The 19,565-nt window shown below is 35.0% G+C and overlaps 1 protein-coding gene across 1 annotated transcript in view; it reads right to left on the bottom strand.

Moving 5' to 3' along the window:
* The window catches only part of LOC137623054 (KICSTOR complex protein SZT2-like), a 362,398-nt gene that overhangs the window by 116,214 nt on the left and 226,619 nt on the right, over nucleotides 1–19,565 (bottom strand). The window contains exons 52-59 of the mRNA XM_068353692.1: nucleotides 18,454–18,546; nucleotides 15,937–16,056; nucleotides 11,437–11,624; nucleotides 10,934–11,069; nucleotides 9,599–9,737; nucleotides 6,778–7,106; nucleotides 4,778–4,951; nucleotides 3,756–3,863 (exon numbers count right to left, since the gene is read on the bottom strand). Coding sequence (XP_068209793.1) covers nucleotides 3,756–3,863; nucleotides 4,778–4,951; nucleotides 6,778–7,106; nucleotides 9,599–9,737; nucleotides 10,934–11,069; nucleotides 11,437–11,624; nucleotides 15,937–16,056; nucleotides 18,454–18,546 — 1,287 coding nt within the window. The remainder of the gene's footprint in view (nucleotides 1–3,755; nucleotides 3,864–4,777; nucleotides 4,952–6,777; nucleotides 7,107–9,598; nucleotides 9,738–10,933; nucleotides 11,070–11,436; nucleotides 11,625–15,936; nucleotides 16,057–18,453; nucleotides 18,547–19,565) is intronic.

The raw sequence follows: 19,565 nt of genomic DNA, 5'->3' as shown, positions 1-19,565 counted from the left end.
GCAAAGAAGAGTCCTTGACCCCGACCTGAACCGAAGTTCTAGATCGCGAGGGCGAACGTGGGCGCACAGGGCACGTAACAGGAACCACAGGGAAGATCATCTTGAAAGCGCTGACGAACAGGAGAGCGCTGACGAACAGAAGGGCGCGCAGGGAAACCCTGACACGCAAGGGAAGAACCCCCGTGGGGGCAACCCTTTGCCCCGAAGGGATCGTTGTCCGCCGGGAGACTGATGTCCGTCGGAAGACCGCTGTCCGTCGGGAAGACCGTTGTCCGTCGGGAAGACCGTTGCCCGTCGGGAGACGAGATTAGACTGCTGTCCATCTGCACCAAGACGGAAGATCGAGAAAAAGAAGTTGTAGGCTGCAAACGGAGATTCAAAAAGGCGCCTCAAGCACCCTTATAGGGAGATGAGAGGCCCTTACGACGAGGCGGACGGAGGGCCTTACGGCGAGGGAGGCCAACAGCAACAGAAGAAACCTCCGAAGAGGAGTCTCTATGAGTGTACTCTCTCGCGAACGACAGAGAAACACTTCGTGGAAGAGACTGGTCAGCCAGTGACCTAAAAGGGGCAATCCTCCGAAGAGGAGCCCCTGCAGTTGCCCAGCCCCTTGAGCGAAACTGCAGGTGCGACCGCTCAGCACCAAGAGCATAGTCGCACGAAAAAAAGGCAAGAGAAGAACCCCCCAAAAGAGGAAAAGCTCAAGCCTGGACAGGAAAAAAACTTCCCTCGGAAGGAAAGTTATCCGCCCAAGGAGGCAAGGCTCCTGACTGTTCTAAAATGAACTGGAGAGCTGTCCGTCGACACGGGAGTACTACCAGTAGAAGGAGACACGCCCCTGACGACAATACAAGGGGGGAGGCAGCAACAGCCGAATCCCCAGGACTCAACCAGACAGCTCACACCGTTGCTATATTACAGAAACGAACTAGATCGGTAACTGTAAAAAAATAAAACAAATAATATTAGTACACATTCATTCCCCCGGGAAGGCTCCGAAGAGGAATCCCGAGGAAAAGGAACAAGAATTACACAACAGGCACGTGCCCTCACAACCACTTACACTCGCGGAAGGAGAGCTGTAACCAAAACAGAATTATAACAATTATAATTATGTAACTATGTAATTATGTAATTTAAAAAAAAGAATGAACACTAAAGAAAAAAACGAAAACCCCGAAAGGAATCGTTCTACAAGCTGAAAAATTAACAACTACAATTAGATTCATAAACTAATTGAGACAAAATGTACGGCGTAGAAACCCCACCCACACGGGAAGGAAGCTACAAGGGCGTAGTAAAACATAGTAAAAGGGTGAACGACCTCAAGAGAGAGAGAGAGAGAAAGACCGAAGTCAAACTCGATCGCAACCCATAAAACTAGGCCGTGGTGGCCTAACTGCCGAGGCCTCCACGTAGATATCGTACACTACACACACACATCTGAAAAGGAAACTTACTTATTTCTATACTCAAATATATATACAAACATGAAAACATGTTTACATATATATTGAGTAAAAGAAAAGTAAGCGATTAAGTAAAGACAAAACAGACAATGGCTGCCAAGCGAGGACCAAGACAGAGACGTCTGTCACAGTCCGAGCCAAAAGTGAAAGTGAGTATTCACCTGTGTGTGAGGGGGAGGAGGGGTAGCTAGCTACCACTCCCCTACCCCCCCGCTAACTAGCGCGGGGGTAATACACCCTCGTTAAATTCTAATGGCTCGCCATTTCAGCTACGCTAAAAGTAATAACCCTTTGTAAATAGCGTGGTTTGTATTTCGGTTACGGAACAAATAACAATAGAACGAAAGTCATTGAGAATCCCTCATGCCGGAGTAGAACTCAAGGCGGAGTGGAAAACGTTCATAACTACTCCAGAGCCGTAACGGGGAGAGGACGAAACACGGACCTAAAATAACGCTAACAATTGAAAAGTAACCAAAAATAAATAACTCGTAAGTTATCATACACCCAGAGGGGGAGAGGTGAGGGAGGGAGAACCCGTTGAACGCACAAAACGGAAAACGGGAAATCCGCTCACCCACCGGAGCTAAGAAAGAAAATGAGAGAAAGGGGTAACTCGTGCCTGCGAACAGAAAACGGGGACCCAAAGCTCTTGCTCTCTTGGACACAATATCAGGACTAAAAATCACACAACACTATTATAAACGTATAAAATAAAAATGTACATCAAGATAAGACTACGAACGAAGAATAGCATCTGCTAAAACTTAAAATAAATAGCACAGCCGAGTGACAAACGCCCCGGAGGGGCGGGTACTAAACAATAACAAAGCTAGACCGCTATGTCGTTCGTAGGCTGGACTTGCTAGCAAAAAGTACCATGAGCATAAAAACACAAAAATAATAACGGTCCTAAAGGCATAAGGCCAGGACTTAACCAAGAACCTAAGTGACAGAGTACTAAACGGGCAGACAAAGATGAATTCCCAAACAAGTGAACAAACAATGGCCGCCATGAAGGGCCAGACGGGAATAATAAAACAAACTATACTGGATATAAAACAAAAGCCCGGTACTATAAAAAGCTGTCAAAACAAACTATGGTACTTGACATTGGAATGTGTGAAGATGGAGCTTCGGACATGACGAAATAAATCCACGAATGTTAAAAAAGGCCGAGAGCACCACAAAAAAATTCCACACTAAGTAGTCCAAAAAGAAGGATGTTGTTCAGATGGCGCTCGCCTCGTGGCGTGGGTGGTGTGGCGCTGGTGGTTGGCTAGGGCCTTTGTATCGGCCCATCCCTTTGACGAAGGAATTAACTAAATGGAAGACAACCTGTGAATAGTGGATTTCACGCGCCTTTGCTTTATACACGACACCCAAAAGGTGCTCGCGCGAGGGTTGTAACCTCAGCATTCCATGCTTTTATCTTTCTCTGGTATAATTGGAAGGTTTATCAGAAAAGATATATAAGAAGGACTCTTTTCACCGGACGCCACAGGTCTCTCCCCAGAAATAGATTTTTCCTTCGTCAAAATCCCTTTATTATTATTATTATTAAAACTTTTATTATTATTATTACAAGCTAAGCTATAACCCTAGTTGGAAAAGCAAAATCCTATAAGCTCAAGGGCTCCAACAGAGAAAATAGCCCAGTGAAAAAAAGAAACAAGGAAATAAATAAACTACAAGAGAAGTGATAATCAATCAATATAAAATATTTTAAGAACAGTATCAACATTAAATTAGATCCTCCATATATAAACTATGTTAACTATAAAAACTTAAAAAAACATACAAAAACAAGAGGAAGAGAAATAAGAACAGCATGCCCGACTGAACTCTCAAGCAAGAGAACTCTACTCTAAGACAGTGGAGGGCCATGGTACAGATGTTATGGTACTAAAGAGTAGAGAACAATGGTTTGATTTTGGAGTGTCCTTCTCCTAAAAGAGCTGCTTACCATGGCTAAAGAGTCTCTTCTACCCTTACTAAGAGGAAAGTAGTCACTGAAAAATTACAGTGCAGTAGTTAACATCTTGAGAGAAAAATTGTTTGATAATATGTTTTCTGGTGTGTGAGGACAGAGGAGAATGTGGAAAGAATAGGCCAGACTATTCGGTGTATGTGTAGGCAAAAACAAAATGAGCTCTAACCAGCTCGAGGGATCCAATGCAGTACTGTCTGGCCAGTCATAGGACCCAATAACTCTTCAACTGTAGTATCTCAACTGGTATGCCACATCAATAAATAAACAATGGAAACTTGAAATAATGGACATACCTGAGACCTCCGGCCACTTCGTTCTGTAACAACTCCCAACTGTGAGATAGGTGCTTGTGCTTTTATCAGAGTTTCAACTGAGGCAGATGAATAGTAACTTGGATTGTCCTAGAAAGAAAAATCAGGTATACTATGTATACTTTATCCTTTTATTTTAAAGAAAACTATTTAAAAAGTACATACATATACCAAGGCACTTCCCCCAATTTTGGGGGGTAGCCGACACCAACAAATGAAACAAAACAAAAAAGGGGACCTCTACTCTCTACGTTCCTCCAGCCAAAAAAGGGACTCAACCGAGTTCAGCTGGTACTTTAAAAAGGACAATGGGTTATAAGCATTTACCACATAATAATTTCAGTATAAAAAATAAAAATTAGCCCATAAGAAAAATATATGACTCTTTTGATAAAACAAGAAAACGAGTGAGTTCTGATTTTATTTTGAGGGCTGCTGTTTGGTTCCTAAGGACTTTTCTGTAAAGACTACAACAGAGAATCAAGTATTACATAATATTCAATAAAAAAATGCAACAAGAAAACTGAAAGCATACTAAATGTTACCATAGAACACCTTTCATGGTGTGCCCTACTATAACATCAGAAGGGGTAAGGCAATTGGAGTGAGGGACAATAGGAACTTTATATTTCTAAAGATATGTCAACAGGAATGACTTCAAAGAGGAAACCAGGGGAGGTTAATGAACTATATGATTATCATATAATGTAATTGTAAATCTGATGGCATTCACAAAATTCCAGTTTATATTAGATCTATTTTCAGATTCTATTCTCTATTTTGATTACTTTATATTACATTTTCAGAACAATGCTTAATACTGTACTCTGTATTGTAAACCACATAAAATGAAATTATGAAAGATCCTCTATCTCCATGATAAAAACCTCTTAATTATGAAGATGTTATAAACAATAAAAACTAATATAAAAGAATTAGAAAACTGCCTTGTCCATAGCATGTACATTATTTTCAGAACGAAGAAAAAGCCAAAGTCAACATACATGCTCAGCATTAGTTTTCCTTCCAAAAGGCTGGTTATGGAAGAGCCCCATTTTCTGCACTACTATGGTTGAAAGAAGTCGTGAGCGAGCCTTAGACCATGAAGCTAAACTGTTCATGAAGATATGAAGGGCATCACAATGCTCCTTGGTCCAGTTATAAGTATATATCACAATCTGAAAAATATGAAGTTTTACATAGAAAGAAAAGATACATTCAAGCAAGTGCTTTTGGTAAACAAAGTTTACAAAGTCCCGAGAGTTGCTATATTTCTCCTAATATTATGTATACTTTGCAGTTTTACTTCCATTCAATTTGTTGTTTATGAATGTTTATACATGAAGGTTTTTTCTGTTCTATTATGGTTTTTCATATAAATAAGTTTTATATCCGAATATTATATTCTTTTCTACTCAGATGATGGTAAAAGAGAAAATCAAATACTGTAGCATTAGGCCTGTAGTTATATTTACATTCCAGAGAGCTATATCTCTCCTTGTCTATTATCACCATCTAAAAATCTATTTCTTTTGCTCATGCTCAACCTAATTTTTCTGCAACTACCATTTTGAAGGTTCTTTAAATGTTTAGTCTAATTTCATACCTCAGTTTACCAATATCTTTTCCTGCTTTTCATCATCAATTATGACCACTTAAAATTTACTAAAGAATCTTTGTTACTAATGATAGCCACAAGCCTAAATTGGTTTTGTCACTCCAACAATTCAACGGAAAAGCTAAACATTGTCAACTTAGCATAACTGTAACACAATGGCTTCTACTTTTAATAGGGAGATTTAATGATTTTTTACACTGAAAGCTATTACAAAAGAGTCAACAAGAATAATATAGGTGTCTAGACATCTGTTTAAGTAGAGTATCAACAATATTGTATTGATGATTATTTTAGCTATAAAAGTTACAAAAAATAAATATATATCACTGACTGTCATCACTTTAAGTTTTGTTCTCTCTCAAAAGTTGCCAGATACCAATATAAACATTTTATGTGCACAGCAAATTTTTGGGGTCCATAGATAATGGAAAATGTTTTAAACTAATAGGCAACAGCAGAATAACTAACATCTTGTTAAGTCTAAGTTGCTTTCACAAGAGTGCTTATCATTTCTGAAAATCCTTAACAAGAATATTTGTTATTCTGCTTTTACCAATTAGTTTCAAACCTTCCATTATCTAAGGAACCTAAAACTTTGAAAACGTCCACATAAAGTAACAAGTGGTAGAATAAACCTCTGATATTTTGCATTAAATCTTAACATGAAATTTTAAGAAATATAATATAATAATCATTCACAGAAGCTTTACAGTGCTATAAGAATAAGGATTTTAAATAAAAAATTCAAATGCTTCTGAGGGAGTTATGAGAAATTAAAATATTAATTAATATGTACACAGCAGTCAATCTGAAGTGACATAATTCCGATGGCCAAAAATATTGGGAATTTTTTTAAGTGGCAACTTCATCCAGAATAAACAACATCCAAGGATACTGGGAATGTTTTCTACTAAGCAATGTTATAGGAAATGGCAGATCTTGAAAGACAACTTTTGGGAACATTTTACTTTCATGTGCTGAAATGATAAGAGAATAAAAACTGCTAGCAAATATGTCCAATGGCACCTAAGAAAGTGGAAATATCTGGATGTAAAATATTTTAAATGGTGCTCAAAGGTCTAAGACTAAAATATCTGAGCAGTTTAATGGCACTAGCAAATCACAAGGGAAGAATCTTACAGTTACCTTCATAAATAATTATAAATTCCTAGAGGATTATATGTTTTTAATAAGGCAATTTCCTAGGAGTACATAACTTCAAATAATATTAGGAATGTTACTAAAAAAGACAGCTTAACATATGATACAATCTTGGAGAAGCAAAAATATTAGGAGTGATATATTATTTGCAACTTCATGACATACCATACACAATTCTGAGCCACAAAATGGCATAAATCTAATAATATTAAGAGATTAACTTACTTCTTGATCAACTATTGTTGCATATAAAAGCTTCTGTCGTGGAATGAAAAGAATTTCATTCGACTCATATGGCCAAAGAATTGCAGATGAAAGACTTGTTGGTGTGGAAGGCACTGTTACTGGAGTTGATATAGGTATTGCAGAAGTTCCTGCACTACCGCTCATCATTGCAGAAGTCGGAATACCTGTTGAAGGTGCTGTAACAGGTGTGCTAAGACCACTTGGTGGTTGTCCAGAGTCTGAGCGTGGGTATACTGTATCTTCTTCACTTATGTACTGGCCTTTAGGCCACACAATTAGAGGAGGATATCTTTGTGTGGCTTTACTTGCTGAAATATACAGATAAACAATAATGAAAGAATTTATAAATAAAATGACAATTGAAACAATAATAAATCATGCAAAATTATACAAAAATATAGATATTAATTTTCAACAAAAGCTGATGATCCAAAAATTTACTTGTTCAATAACACATCAGCAACTCCAGTGCTATTTTTTATCAGGTAAAAGATTTCCTAGACCAAAGTTCTCATAAAAATGAGACAATGAAAGGTGAGCAGTGTACCTATGCTATAAAGTTTGGCAAGTCTTAGCTGTCAACTCTTTCTTAGCTTATTTGTTGGTAGCATAATGAAAATGTCTGTGGGTTAGTGGTTCAAGACTCTCTCAGGGTCCAACAGTTATCATTAGTGTCCAAAACTTTACTATAATTATGATAGGGATGGGGTTTTGGGAGGCCTATAGGTATAATTACCGAATTATCAGGAGGCATTGTCTTGTCCTTCTTGGTCCTATGGGACTTAGGCTTAGTATGTACAGGGAATCTCTAGGACATTGCGTGACAAGTGCCATTATCTGTCCCTAGCCTCTATAGCTTATGGGCTACCCTTTAATATGAAATTTTTCATAAATACTTCATGGATTGTAAGTAATTAATTTTCATCAACATTCATATCTCTGTGCACTCTAGTAATAAGTGACAGTACGGTCTTCTTTTAATTTGTAGAACCAGAGGAATATAAGTAGGACTTACTTCCTAAGAAGTTTTATGGGGCTGCATATTTCTGTAGTGCCAATATTTTTCCTTTTTGTATAAATGCATCTCTGATGTATTACAATTATCTTATCAATCATTAGAAAACCAAACATTTCACAGAATCACATCTAATTTTAATACAGATTATGATATACATGATATATATAAGTGACTACTGAATTCCATATATAAGTATCTACTTGAAAAACTCATCTATGTTGCATCATATATATATGTATCCACTTTAAAAACTCATCTATGTTGCATGAATGATCATGCATATATCATTTCTATCACTTGATTGACCCAGACCATTGGCCAAACTTCATAATATCACAAGACAGTTATAGGGTTTTCATATACATATATCATACCTTACTCAGTGAATCAGAATTAGAAACTCATCAACATGATCACTTTTTAAAAAATTGGGGTTCTGACAACATATTTTTTTCAAGAGATTTGTGTCACATTCTACTGGCATAATAATCAACAATGAATAATAAACAAGAAAAACATTAGTATTACTGGTAATTGGTGTAAAACATTCAGTTACACAGATGACTAACTAAAATCACACAAAGTTATAGTTTTTATTCACTGCACTAAAACATTAACTAGCTCCAGTCTTCTTATGAAAAGTAAAGTTCTTAAAGCAATACTTATTTTTCTATAAATCTTACCAAAGAAGCCACCAATGATATGAAGCAAATCATGCATTTAGAACATAAGGTATGAAAATCAATTTTGAGGGTCATGTAGTTTATCTAACCCCAAGATTCATGCCTTTTGTATTCTGTTTACCTGATAAGGAAAGAGTGAGGTGTAGTCACAAACAATGAAACACACACACAACACAAAAAAAAAGAATGAAAACAATAAAAAACATGGGAAACACAAGGAAGGAGAGAATTCCACAGCTTAGGACTGGCAAAAAAATTATCAGTTACTAGAAAAAAACAATCACAGGTTAGTTGGTCTCACAAATATGGTATCCTAGATGATGTTTTACAACCAACAGAGAGCAGAATAGACTCTCCTTTAGCTCAACAGAAGACATTATCGAAAGAAGTTAAGGTAAGAGCAGTATCAATAATCATCCAAACTGTCTTTGATCGATTCTAATGAAAATTTATAAATTGAAAAAGCAAACTGATAATATTCACTTGTTAACAGATAAAACATTTAAGAATGAAAGCATGAAAAGGGAAAAAAAATTTGTTATAAATATACAAAAGGAAAAATGATAAAATTAACCATCAATTAAGTATGTTTTCATAAAGAAGCCAAGTACCATACACTCTGACCAAGTGTCAAGACACTGAAATCTGGAAGGCACCAAACTAAAGTTGCGAAATAAGTGGCATATATATTATACATCCCACTTGATAATAGCTACACTTATTGACCTTATCATGATTATTGTTATTAATAACACACATTGAGCTGCACTGCTAGCACGAAAAGAAATATGTTAGAAGTTCAAGATGCCTAATTATGAAAGGGAACAGTAAAGAAAAAAAAAATATGTAAAAAAAAAAAACGATAAAAAAAAAAATAAAAAATGAAAAGCAGATAAAAGTTTTGCCTTATGTAAATATATGGTGTGAATTCAAAGGAAAGTATAACCTTTTACCAGAATCACTATATATGAAATGTGAGATATAAGAAAATTTTCAAACACAACAAAACCTGTTCTTGTTTGCAAACAAAAACACTGCAAATTTAATCAGCAGATACAAAAATAGAAACTCAAATTGTAGCCTAGCCTCATATACTTACGTTTAATGGTAGACATGCAGTAATCCTGAAAGTTATCCTCATGTATCGAAGACCACCACTGCTTGTTGTTCCGACTCACAATTATTAATTTCTTAACATCATATCCTCCACTGGACCTGGACTTCAGCACATTTGGTGGCTAGAGAATAAAATTCAAATAAAAAATTAATAATAGGGCATGGTTTATTAACCCTTTTACCCCCAGGCTATATGGAAATTTCCAACCCTAAACCCCCAGGGGGTGAATTTTTTCCCAGCACATTTTGCAGTATATTTTTTTCAAATTGCTTTAACAGCCTTAATTTTTGTCATAGAGAGGTCAGGTTGGTCTCATTCTCTTGGAAAATGCCTGAATTTTCTCAAAAAAATGATCAAAAATATGGGAAAAAAATTTTTTAAAGCAGTTTTTTGCAAGGATGTACCGGTACGTCCATGGGGGTAAAGGGATGGGTTTTGTGAAACGTACCAGTACGTCCTTTGGGGGTAAAAGGGTTAATGCTATTAAAACTTTTATCGGTAAAGGGGAAGAAAAAATTATTTCTGAGACCTCTTCTGATGTTTAAATTGCTTCTCTCAAAGCTTGAATTATATCGTTTACCTCAACCAAAAAAATTTTCTTCCTTTTCATAGGCTTAGGCTTCCAGCCCAGTATTGAGACAATCTAGTTACTAATGGCAATAAACATAGCTTTGGTATGCTGCACCTGTTTTTCTTGTTCAGTCTTCTCATTGACTTGGGCTTGATAAGTCAACACTATACTACCATCTTCTAGCATGATCCTCATTTTTTGTGTCTTTCCGGGGGCAGTATTGTGATTAAGACAGTCGTTATGAGGAATACAAAAGCCTTGATGTCCCTCTTATGAAAAAGTTCAAATGGCTGCTGACCAAATTAAAAGTTCCAATTGTAAAGGAAAACTAACTTTTAGTTCAAAGGTAAATCCTGAGAAGACTAGGCTAGTTAATGATGATGATATTGCCACACTAGCCATTAATGAGCTTTCCGGATGTGATTGTAATGACCTTCCTAAGCTCTTTTCATCTTTGTTCAATCTAAGATGACCATATACATCTTTGGACAAACGCAGAGATTTTAGCCTAACTTGCCCAATTTAACACATAAAAGATTCCATGCAGACTTGAAAATATATACCATTTGTACCGGCAGGAAGTGTCTTAGAAAAACTGAAGTACCAGCAAGAATGGTAAAAAAACATGGGTAGCAACAAAGAGATACCATAAGCATTAATCACCAACATAGTTACATTAACAACACATATTTCTGTAAGATTACACAGAGGGCAATTTATACATAAAATAAAGAAGCTCTGCTTACCTTGCCAGACTCCACAAGTTTGTAAGTTGGAGACTTGCCATCAACATCCATTTCCTCAAATATTTCTGTGGTAACATCACACCACTTTGATGAAACCCATTTCTGAAGCTCAGTAATGAATACTGGTATTGCATGTCTGGAAACAGTTAACATCTAATAAGTTTTGTTCCCTCAAGCAAATTAAAAAAAAGATACAATGACAATTATTTTACTACTGCCTCTGACTTAATTTTCACTCTCTTTAGTCTCTTGTTATTATTTCTGTAAATGCTGTTACCATTTCATATAAACTCAACAAACAAAGATAAACTGATTTTTAAAATTGATAAGAATCCTTAAGCAACCAAATTAAATCTGTAAGTAATGTACTGTATGCTGTCATAATACAATGTCCTGAGCATTAAGAAAAAATTAAAAAATGTGACAGATAATGATATCGAAACTAAAAACTTAATCTACATTCTATCAGAACATTCTGTTAATAACTTCTCTCCATCACTCACCTGGTTGAAATATGCTGTGTGTATTTCCTAACAGCATGTTCACCTCCTTTCTCCCCGAGTTCTTTCCGAACTGCATGTTCACCTTTCTCACCGAGTTCTGAAGCATACTCTAGCCAATCCAGCATCAACTCACTAAATAATGGATGCAAAGTGGCTGATGATCTGTCTATAATGTCCCATGGTGCTTTCTGAAGTAGATTTCATATCTCAAGATTAAATGACTGGATTAAAAGTCATTTGAATTATTACTAACATTGTATTTCTAGTTAGGTACATAAAAGTTTTCTTTCCAAACATAGCATTTCCTAACTATAAATCCATTGTAAATGTCTCTGGCAAGGATTGAGAGCGAAATAAGGAAGGGGTAATGAATGTTCTGTTTACTATTAAAAACTATACCAAAAGCCATAACATGCAATAAAGTGGAGTACCATTACTCTCACTTTTTCAAGGTTTTCATAAAGACGTTCTTGATGTGAATTTATTACAGTAGACATGATCCATGTTTACTTAACGAATTGAAATTCTCCTTATAAGAAAATTCAAAATTTTTTCTTTTGCTTAATATGTTTGGTTGTTGAATCCGCTTTGTAACAGAGTATCAGTTCCATGCATGAGTGGCCATTATATCTTCAAGTTAAGAAGAACCTATATTGGATCAGTTCAAGAACTTTTCTCTTCCAATCATAAGCTCAGTTTTATGAGTACTGTACTGTATAATTATACATTGGAAATGTATATTTACTTTGACTACTGTTAAGTTGAAGTTCTTGAACTAAACCAACAGAAACTGAACCATGAAGGAAAAAATTACAGTTCAAATTTACAAGGTCCTATAGTAAGGTAAACTTTAAAATAATCATTAAAAGAAAATGCAAAGCATATCCGTTTATGTATTATTTCTATGAACATTCCTTGATGTTCATATTAGTTTAGTATCAAGAAGCTTGGTATGCCAACATTACTCATTGAAATGAGGAAATGTTCCCATTCTCTTTCCTTCAAATACACTGATTCCTCTAGTAGAGAAATAACACCAGCATCTAACTACAGTAACAGGATACGTATGACGGATAGCCTCACCAGTCTAAAAGTCGGAGAGAAGCAAAACCGATGTGTTTCTTCGCACCAGATGTAAGAATTTTTGCCTATTTTCATAATTTAATGTTTATATGATGCCTTCGGATTTGTTAGCAATCACTGCAATGTTAAACATGAAAATTGTTTTCAGGTGATCAGGATTCACATTCACTTTAAGTCTTGTGCTAGGAATAATTCTTTAATTTAGAGAATCTTGCAAGGAGTGCATAGGCCTCTGTTCCCCTCTCGGAAGTATATTTTATGATCAGTTCAAAGTACATAGTATAAAAGAGGCTTACTTTATGTACAGGGGTAATCTGAAGATTATATTACTTGTATAATAGAGCAAATGATGGTGATAATGCCACTCCAGCCTTTGACTTTGTCACAGCCTAACAAGTTAATTTTGATTTGCATGAGCTTATCAAGAGTTTAACATCATTAGCTTCTTTTGTGGAGGCTCAGAAGGGTATTTATTTTTAGTTCAGGGAAACATTTAGTGCCTAACTTTCCCAGTTTCAATACTACCCTAGCTCCTCAAGTGTTGGCTAGTGGTTCTAGCGCACCATTCAGTAAGGGTTCTGATAGTACACGCCACCACCAAGATTTGATATCCTCTTTTAGAGGCTCAAATTCTTTAATTACTGAAGATAACTCTCTTGCAAAACCATTGCACTTCTGCATTTCACGTCATCTTTTAGATGTCTAGAATTTCCAAGGCAGAAGACCAACACGGTAGCCTCTATCCTTACGAGTAAATCCTTCCATTCGCTAAAGTAAGTTTATCCCTTATTTAACAAGTTGGTAGTCTGGATATCATATATCCCTCTTAATGAAATAATCCCCATTTAACTCTCCTTTTATTGTGCTTGGTGTGGCAAATTGTAGAATTCCATTTAGCCAAAATGTTTTCATTTTGAAATAATCTGTTAAAGATTCGCTAAACTCTTTGATTGCTTAATGTCTGATTTACCACTTACAAACTCAGCCACGAGCTCCTCACAAGTTTTCTCTTACTGGGTAAATGTAAGGATTAATACCTAACTTGCATAAAAAAGTCTCTTAAGTAAATATACTTCAGTTCCTGTACACAGTATAAACCATAAAAATGTTTAATGTTTTGAAACAGATTACTAAATGACAATAATGAATATTAGTCTTTAATAATTTTTAGGTACCCAAATAAGTTACTTAATGTATAGTTTGTTTAGCGGAAAAAAAGGGGGGGTTTAAATATGTAAATATAAAATCAATATGAAATGACCAGGATCATATCATTAAACTTTGCATTTTTAAGTGAAAAGGTAGAGATGGAAAAAATGCATTTTAAATATTCAAAATGAAGTCAAAAGTAAATAAAGAATTTGAGGTTCTGCAAGACGATCTTGAACCTGGGAGGTGCCGTGTACCACCAGAATACTCACTGAATGGTGCATTAGAATTAATAGTTACTACTTGAAGAGTTAAGCTAGGATTTGAAAGACGGCAAGTTAGGCCTGAAAAATTACTCTGAATTGGAAACTAAATGTATTTCTTAGCTTCCAGAAAAAGAGTTGATATTGTTAATTTCCTAATATGACTGATAAAAACTAAACTCATTAAGCTGTAGTAAAGACAAAGGCTGGAGAGGCAGTATAATTATCCTTCCCTCTATATGCAACTAGCCTAGCCTTCTCTGCTAAAAGCAAGCCTTTTAAAACACTAGAATTAGCTGCAAACGAGAGTATTTAAAGAACACTTTCGACATTATCACCCACAAACAGCCACAAGTAAACCAGCCAGTAAACTCGGCATTTAGTGCTTTTCATTTATTATCAGTAATGAAGGCCTCAAAGCAGGAAATTATATTAACATCTAGAACATTCTTTATAATAGTGATAACCATTTAATGACTCTATCCACAATGAAGAGTGGGGATTGAGTGATACACACTATATAATCTTGGATGCAGCTGTCTCCGAATACTTTGAGGAAAAAGCAACATCAGAACTTACTTTAAAATACTTAAAAGGAAATTTCGGCAATATAATTAAAAGACATTCCAAATATCCATCAGACCCTTTTTACAACTGTCATGTTAGCTGCTGCTCATAAGTTGAGGTTCAGGGATGAATGACATAGCCTTTGCAACAACACCTCCAGTGTGATAGTGATGTATTCATTTCGAGGATCTAACTCTTATCATTTGGCTTAACTATATTTCCTCACTGAATGGAAATAACTCACAATATTCTTCAAGTCTACTTGACAGCAAGACTCATAACGGTAATAAAAGCAACAGTGTTGACATTTATTCAGCTAACATAAACTCGTTATGAGGTAGTGGCCGAGTCTGCAAGCAAACCAAACGCATTGTCATCCAAAATCGTGATGCAACCAATGAACTCTACCTGAAACATCACCAACAACATTAAACAGCTAAGAGAATACTACGATATGAAATGATATTCCGAAAGTAAAAGATGAAAAATGGCGTTGCTTAAGAATGCTTACTTTAGCAAGAGGAGGGATATAAGGATCCAGACTATCAGTCTTCTGGCTCACACGCTAGAAGTCTAAAAGAGCAACTAGGAATGCGGGAGTGCAAGGGTTTAGAAGCAGAAGCATCTAAAGTAAATAAGGGAATCGAGGCTCTAGAAGAGGATTTCGACTATACAGTATGATGCATTGAATGTTCAGAACATTTCCCGAATAAAACACCATAACTACTAAACCATATATGAAAGTCAGGTTAGAGTAAGCAGCTGGGAAGGAAAGTTATACAAACAGACTCGCTGGCCTTCTGAGAATAACAAAGGAAGCTATGTAAGTTAAGAGCCGTTAATGCTAACAAAACTTGAGTATTTGGAGTGTAATATCATCAATAACTCAGCTAAAAATAACTGGCCTAGTCTTCTTTGGATTCGTCCTCAAGCTTGAAACAAGTTCCACTATTGATACAATTTGACTCCTAACAAATCCAGCAGGGAAGGCTTAAAATGCAATAAAACTTATCCCAATCTGCAGGGAGATACTTCTGACTATCACCGATGCTATGGAAAGACTGAATAACAAAGAACCTCTAGTGCTTCGCTTCTTGCCATTGACTACCAGTGTGTCTCATTACTTTATTAAAGACAAAGATACACAACATTCTTAAGATCAAGATTTACTTCAATTTTTTGTGCCAGCCATACAATAGCTATATAATCAATCTAATCTTCAATATAATTAAAAATATTCTAATATTTGATTTCAACTTCAAAATATATTTGAATTTATAACAAAAACTACACCAAATCATTAGAAAGAAACATTCACTATGTTAAAACCAATTACAAAAAGGAGTTTTCTTGCTAAAACAGATGGGATAGTTCCAACTACAAAATCAAATAGAAAATTAAAGGCAACACAATATATATTTGACATACTGAAACCTACCTCAGGTACATTAGCTCCATCCTCTGCTATTAGCTGACTGTGTTCCATTCCAAAATCCACTGAATGTCTTATCTTCAATGGAGAGTGTCCAGAAGATGTGACTGGTGCTGAACTATCATTCTGAACAGAGACAATTGGGAATTTATAAAAGCTTTACTTGGTTTCATTGAAGTTTATAGAGAGACATTTGAAGGACATGTTATGTTTTCCAAGAATATGTCACAGTGTTGTTATTGTCTTTCCTGTTACAATATTCACATAGCTGACAGCCATCCTTAAAAGAATTGTAAAATTTTTGGGGGTATTTTGCAATATATTTCATGATGAAGCTTTATATTTATTCTCAATTTATGCATCAATAAACAACATAGTTTTATTAATGAAGTCCTTTTTAAAAAAGATAATTGCTACAAACCATGGCCAATATCATTGAACTTTTATTTCTTCAAAAACATGCACAATGCAAGTCGCCTGGTACTCCATACAGTATCAACTTAGTAGATGTATTGATTAATTTCACTTTACTTTCAAATACATACACACAAGCAGGCACACAACAAACTTGGCAGGCAGTTCCCTCAAACTAGGAAACTTGCCTACCTTCAATGCATCTTTACACATCCATCACATTATAAATGTGAATTTATACATTTAATGTTAGAAACTACCTTTCAGGGAATGTGATAGCTAATGTCACATCACATTTAATAGAACTTACAACATACTCTGTCTTGTTTATTTTCTTTTTAAATTCAACCCCTTTATAACAATATATGACTTTTGTTTGAAAAGTGTCATGTAAGTCCACTTTGAATATAAATGCATATCTGAATGAACAAAAACATGAACACAATAGAGATATTTAGATTAGGAATTTACATATGAAAGATATTACTGACATTGAAACCTTTTGAACTATTGCTAGAAGGTTATTGAAAAGATGTTATTTTTAATGTTGCAAAGTGTTAATAGGAAACAAACTACAAATACTCTTATCATTTCATCTACTCGTCGGCAAAACTGTCCAATCCCAACTACCTATTCATATTCCAACAGAAAAAATAAAAACGCATTCCCTAACAAAGAGCAGAAGACTTGAAAAAAAATCTAAAAACAATGGAAGTAAATTTTAAAAAGATGTGCCAAAATGATAACATTTATAATTTCCAAGACCTTATGTACATTAATATAGTTCAAACAGTGCTTCAAGTAATTTCTATAGGATGAGATCACTGTACTTAAGGTACATGGCATTTTTAGAATGGGTGTTCCTAAAAAATAAAGTATGCCTAAAAACACAGTACTGTTTTATATATTACTTTCATATAATTGGAATTTCTGATGTTATCATCTACTGTTTACATATAAAATACTAACAAACATCATGTCAGCACGACATTATTTCAGGATTTTAAATAGAAACCACAGAGAAGAGAGAGAGAGAGAGAGAGAGAGAGAGAGAGAGAGAGAGAGAGAGAGAGAGAGAGAGAGAGAGAGAGAGAGAGAACATCCTTAGAGTTTATATCACCTATTATCCACAAAAATTCCAAAACCATGTGGATACCTCGCAATGTAATGATTGTGGATAAGGAGAGTTTCCTGTATATTTCATGTATTAGTAAACCTTCCACCAATAAGGAAATGAAAGCCAATAAGAATATACAAATATACAAGGACTCACACTCATCATACAAAACTAAAATTATGAAGCATGTTCACAGGCTTCATAAACCACCTCAACTCACACAGAAAGTTACGAAACTTTTACTAAGATATTCACACTAAATGAAAAGTCTACAAACCATATTCAGGAATAAATACAAGACATGCGATATCATAATTCACTACGATGAGCAGAAGACAATCGGAAGATATCTCAAAACTGTAAAATAACCTTAATAGTGACAGTTTTAGGAAGATCAAAACAACTATTGTAAAATACTGTACATAAATAAAAAGTGGAAGAGATAAAAATTATAAATGGTAAAATACTACACATGGGTCTCAATGGAATGTTTGCAGATTAAACTTTATCACAAAATCCATAGCAGTTGATGCATATTAATACATTTTAAGGGAATATTATATTTTGATTGGTGATTTCAAATTCTATCTCTGTTATCTCTATTTATGAAATTCCTTAGAGAACTGATATATGCTTCAAATGTTAAATACACGACAGTGACAAATATAGGAAGTCACTACGGTATGAAGTCATGGTATTTTCAACACCAAAACAAAACAAAAAATACCATAACTACACAAAAACAATTTGACATTCACAGCAAATACATTACCAAAACTCTTTGTACATATCAAGATTATTAAGCATTTCAATATTTTTTCCCTATAACTAATAAACGAAAGCAATATACAGTACTGTATTGTATTAATTGTTTTATGACAAAACTGTGAGGAACCTAATTTTCTGATACATTCTCCTAAGACGCACAAACATTCCATTTCTTACCACATGAAAAACTTAATGTAGAAGGATAACAAACTAAAGGATTTTACCCCAGATGAGTTGTCCCAGGGAGACTGTAATGATGCCCTTCGACCTCGTAACTTCAGGTCGGGCACAGAGTTAGACATGAGTCGCAGTCTTGCCTACAGATAAGCAAACCAGGTTACCTTAAACTTCAAATTCTAAAGCTTACGGTTATGTTAGGCTATGTCAGATTTTCCTGTGAATGGAATGAACCACTTGAAAGGCATTAGTAGTTAACTCTAAGGATTCATCCTTTGAAAAAATTGCAACATTAATTGTTTTCTTAAAACATTTGTTTTATTAATACTTTTGATTACACACAAAAAAAAAAAGAGGGGCTTGAAGATAAAATCTGATAATGCCTTTGGTGAAAGTACACTCTTTTCTCCCATACTCTGCAGCTTCTGTGTCTTCACTGGTATATAATACAAAACATTTGATATGGAAGCCTTTAAGACAAAATTAAATGCTGCTGCAAAACAGTAATACTGTATATGTTGATCCCCAAAAGTTCTCAAAAAATAAAATAATTGAAACCTGTATGCAAAAATTCATAATGAATCTCTATGAATAATTTGTGCCTGAAGAATATGGGAGAAAATCACAAAACAAAACTAATATTACTGCTGTATTCATCACACTTGAATATAAAATTTTACATGTATACTCCAAGCACTAAAAATGTAAAGACATTTGTCACTAACTGAAGCATCGCCAAATATGAGTCGTTGCAAAATTTTTAAATGACACTTAGCAGGAAACCCAAGCAACTTCTGACCATGAAAACACACATGACTACTTGTATTTTATATAGTAGGTCAATTTTAGATCCCTGAAGATATGCCTACAACAGCAGCACTTATTATGAGAGGCTCTAAGGATGGACACACTATAATCACCGCTAGAAGCATTATTTACAAATATGCAGAACTACAAATGTAAGAAAGGGACAACTTCAAACTGTGTACTGCATTGCTTCTGTTAAAGCAAAGGATCACCAGACCTTAAGAATCTTGTTAAATATACTTGCAATTCCTCATAGTAAAGATGAAGGTAAAATATAGTGGCTAAACTTATTAAAAAGAATTCATAACTACTCAAATAAATTATGTGAAAACTAATCTAAGCCTATGATTTA

Source organism: Palaemon carinicauda, chromosome 30 (assembly GCF_036898095.1).
Source record: "Palaemon carinicauda isolate YSFRI2023 chromosome 30, ASM3689809v2, whole genome shotgun sequence".
NCBI classification, from domain to species: domain Eukaryota; kingdom Metazoa; phylum Arthropoda; class Malacostraca; order Decapoda; family Palaemonidae; genus Palaemon; species Palaemon carinicauda.
This window is presented reverse-complemented; position numbering and strand designations above follow the sequence as displayed.